The sequence below is a fragment of the Haplochromis burtoni genome, unplaced genomic scaffold (genome assembly GCF_018398535.1).
Source record: "Haplochromis burtoni strain Fernald_Lab_line unplaced genomic scaffold, NCSU_Asbu1 Contig_2955, whole genome shotgun sequence".
Classification (NCBI taxonomy): domain Eukaryota; kingdom Metazoa; phylum Chordata; class Actinopteri; order Cichliformes; family Cichlidae; genus Haplochromis; species Haplochromis burtoni.
Window position 1 is genome coordinate 3,472 of NW_024585316.1, and position 3,524 is coordinate 6,995.

The 3,524-nt window shown below is 41.8% G+C and overlaps 1 protein-coding gene across 1 annotated transcript; it reads left to right on the top strand.

The window, feature by feature from the left end:
• Positions 1-35: 35 nt before the first annotated feature.
• On the top strand, positions 36-3,520 carry LOC102296299 (the record flags this gene model as incomplete). The annotated part of the gene is made up of 2 exons (XM_005953084.2): positions 36-605; positions 3,257-3,520. Coding segments are annotated over exons 1-2 (409 nt in total), but the record flags the coding sequence as incomplete, so codon positions are not given.
• Positions 3,521-3,524: the final 4 nt, after the last annotated feature.

Below are 3,524 nucleotides of genomic sequence, written 5' to 3' on the forward strand. Positions count from 1 at the left end.
AAGAATTGTATTATTAAAGTCATTTTTTAAAATCATTTCTTGTTTTTCTGTTGTGTATTTACTCTGTGTAGGCAGCTTCTGTGTCAGTACTTGAGTCCACAACAAATTCCCCTGAGGCGACAATAAAGTTATCGTATCATTTATCCTCAAATGTTTATTTCTATTTTATTTCAATCTTTGTTTCCACTGACTTCTTAACTTTGGGTAACATGAGGCTACTTTGATGTTAAATTTCAGTCAGAGAAAATGAGCTCAGTGCTGCTTTGTTATCCTCTCAGTCCCAAAGGTGGAGGTGAATTCAGGGGTGGAGTCTGTCCAGCTGCCCTGTAAAACCACACTTCACCTGCCTGAAGACGTCAGAGTGGAGTGGACGAACAGAAAAAACAGGAAGGTCCACGTGTTTGAGGATAACTCTGATCAGCCTGAAGAACAGCACCAGGTCTACAGAGACCGAACGAAGATGAATGAAGACCTGCTGAAAACTGGAGACCTCAGCCTGACCCTGAAACAGCCCACAGGCTGGGACGCAGACACCTACACCTGCACCGTCTACAGCAGGAGGGAGAAAATCCTGAGGAAGAACAGAGTGCAGCTCTATGTCGGAGGTCAGTGATGTAGAACTGAGAGGGAACATGTATCAGCTACACACTTGATTTATTGTCTGAAACAAATGTTTAGAACTTTCCACCTTTAAAAATGCAAATTTACTTTTGACTCTTTGACTCTTGTGAAACTATCAGAACAGAAACCCAACAGGCTTTACAACCCGGTTTGGTTCAACAGTCGGAAACAAGAAAACACAAAATGTCTTCGTGCTCTCTTATAACTCATGTAAGATACAAAATGAGCTTCAAATGCACGAGTCCAGAGATGAAGTAAGAAATTAGAGTATTTACTGATGTAATCAGAGTATTACTGAAGTAATGGTGAGCTGTATGCACAGGTGATCAATCCAACCAAGCAGACAGATGAGAAGAAAGTAAAACCCGGGAAAAGGAAATGACGACCATTTATGATTTCTTCAGAATCATGTTAAACTGTGATGGTTAAAAAAATAGATTCTGTGTGTGTTAGGTCTTTTATCACTTACTCCAAAACTGTTGTTAAGGTTTAATATTGAGGAGGAGAGTAAACACAACCATGGTCCAGAAGAGCTTGGTCAAACAATTGATTTTAATGAACACACACAGCGTGGGGAGATGAACACTGCACAACATCAGCTGTAGATCTCCGCCTCCGAACCGTAGTAAAGGGACCTCTGGCTAATATGTCGGGTTCGTGTCGGGCTCGTAGCTGAAAACTAGCTTTACTTTGTTGTCTGGGTCAACTTTGATAGAGACAGAGAGAGGCGTTGAAAGGCTGCTCCAACGGAACTTATTGTTTCGGAGGAAAACACGAACACGGTGTACAGTCGAGTCTTAATAGCTTACTTACAACTGGGCTCGTCAGGCACTCTTCTTGGCTGCAGTGGTTATTATTATATTTACATGCTTCCAGCTCCCGTTTCTGCTCGATGACTGCTCGTACCTTTCCTTTTTCTCCCTCCTAGCGCTCACAGACACATAACGTGTATGGCAGTCCATTCTCCCAGCAGCACGGACTACACTGCCCATGATGCAACATTCTTTAGAGCTATGCTTGTAGCATTCTGCCTGTTAGCTTAGCACAACAACAGAAAGGCGCTCTCTCACCCAGGAAACACGCAGAGCGAGAGCGTCACCCTGTAACCATGGCAACCGTAACGCTGCCGCCTGGAACAACAGAACGTAGCTGTCAAACAAAACCCAAACAGTCCTGACCCGCGACAAAATGAAACAGGAAAGTACCGCAGTGTAATCCATTTATTTCAACAAAGTAACTGTATTCTGAATACCACCTTTTTAAACGGTAACTGTAACGGAATACAGTTACTCATATTTTGTATTTTAAATACGTAACGGCGGTACATGTATTCCGTTACTCCCCAACACTGTGTATGTGTGTGTGTGTCTCGACCTCACACGAACTCTGTCTTGTGAGAAGAGAGGCCAATTCTCATGTACCTAATAACCTAACTAAAACTATATATATGTAATAGGTTGAACAAATGTTTTAATCAGGAACCACTACTAAAAGCTTAATCAAAAGATATAAATGAATAAAAGATAATAATGAATAACCTGGTTATTCAAATAGCATCATCCAAACAGCTCCTCAAAATAACTTGCACTTAGACTCTGCTTTAGTTTCCCTTTCTGCAAAGCATGCAGTTTCCTGTCTACTTTGGCACAGAGTGTACTCAGAGTTAGGCCTTTCTTTTATAATGCAATGTAATCTGCATATAAACATTTAAGATTATAAAAAGCACTCAACAGTTTAAAGTGGTTATAACTGGACCTGTAATAAAGGTTAACATGATACCAGTATGTTTAAACATCTGAATGCAATATCAATACATTTAAAATTATGTGATCTCCACGCTGTTGTTTTGTTTTTTAGCCATTCACAGGTCAACTTACTGGAATGTTTCAGATCATTGTCCTGCTGCCTGAGTGCTCTTAAGCTTCAGGGCATTAACTGATGTCCGGATGTTCTCCTTCAGGATGTTTTGTTAGAGGGCAGAGGTCATGGTTCAGTTACAGCAAGTCATCCTGAATGAAAGCAGTCCCCACCATCACACCACCACCATGTCTGACTGTTGCTGTGATGTTCTCTTTATGAAATGCTGTTAGTGGGACTCAAACCTGGGTTCTTCTGTGACCTCCTGGATGAGTCATCGATCTTCTCTTGAACTAATCTGTTTCTGAGGTTTCTCCATGTGTGGATAAAGGTCCTCACTGTGACTCACTGGGGTCCCAAAGCCATAGAAATGTCTCTGTAAGCCTTTCCACACTGACAGATGTCACTTCCTTTGTTCTTCAGCTGGTTCTTTAGATCGTGGCGTGATGTGCTGCTGTTTGAGATTCACTCTGTCTATTTAAGCGATTTCTTGATTCAGCCGGTCTGTCAGGGGATGTGGCAGTGAAGTGTGGTTCATCACAGTTAATTCAGAATATTTCACACAGGGCCAGCTAGCTTTGGATAGCTTTTTTCTTTAATAAATGAAAATAAATGAAATCCACTGTTCTCTCAGAATAGCAAAAAAACAACAACATTATAACAATTAAATATGATTAAGTGGAACATCATGTTCATTATAATAAAAAGGTTTTTCAAAACAATTTCCCACCATAAATCTCAAAAAGTCTTCCTATCTCTCTCTCTCTCGCTCTCTCAGTTCCCCAGGTGGAGGTAGATTCAGGGGTGGAGTCAGTCCAGCTGCTTTGCAAAGCCGCAGTTCACCTGCCCAAAGATGTTAAAGTGGAGTGGATAGACAGTGATGGTGATGAGGTCCACGTGTATGAGAACGGCTCTGACCAGCCTCACAAACAGCACCAGGATTACAGAGACCGAACGAAGATGAATGAAGACCTGCTGAAAACTGGAGACCTCAGTCTGACCCTGAAACACCCCACAGATGGAGACAACTGGACCTACACCTGCAC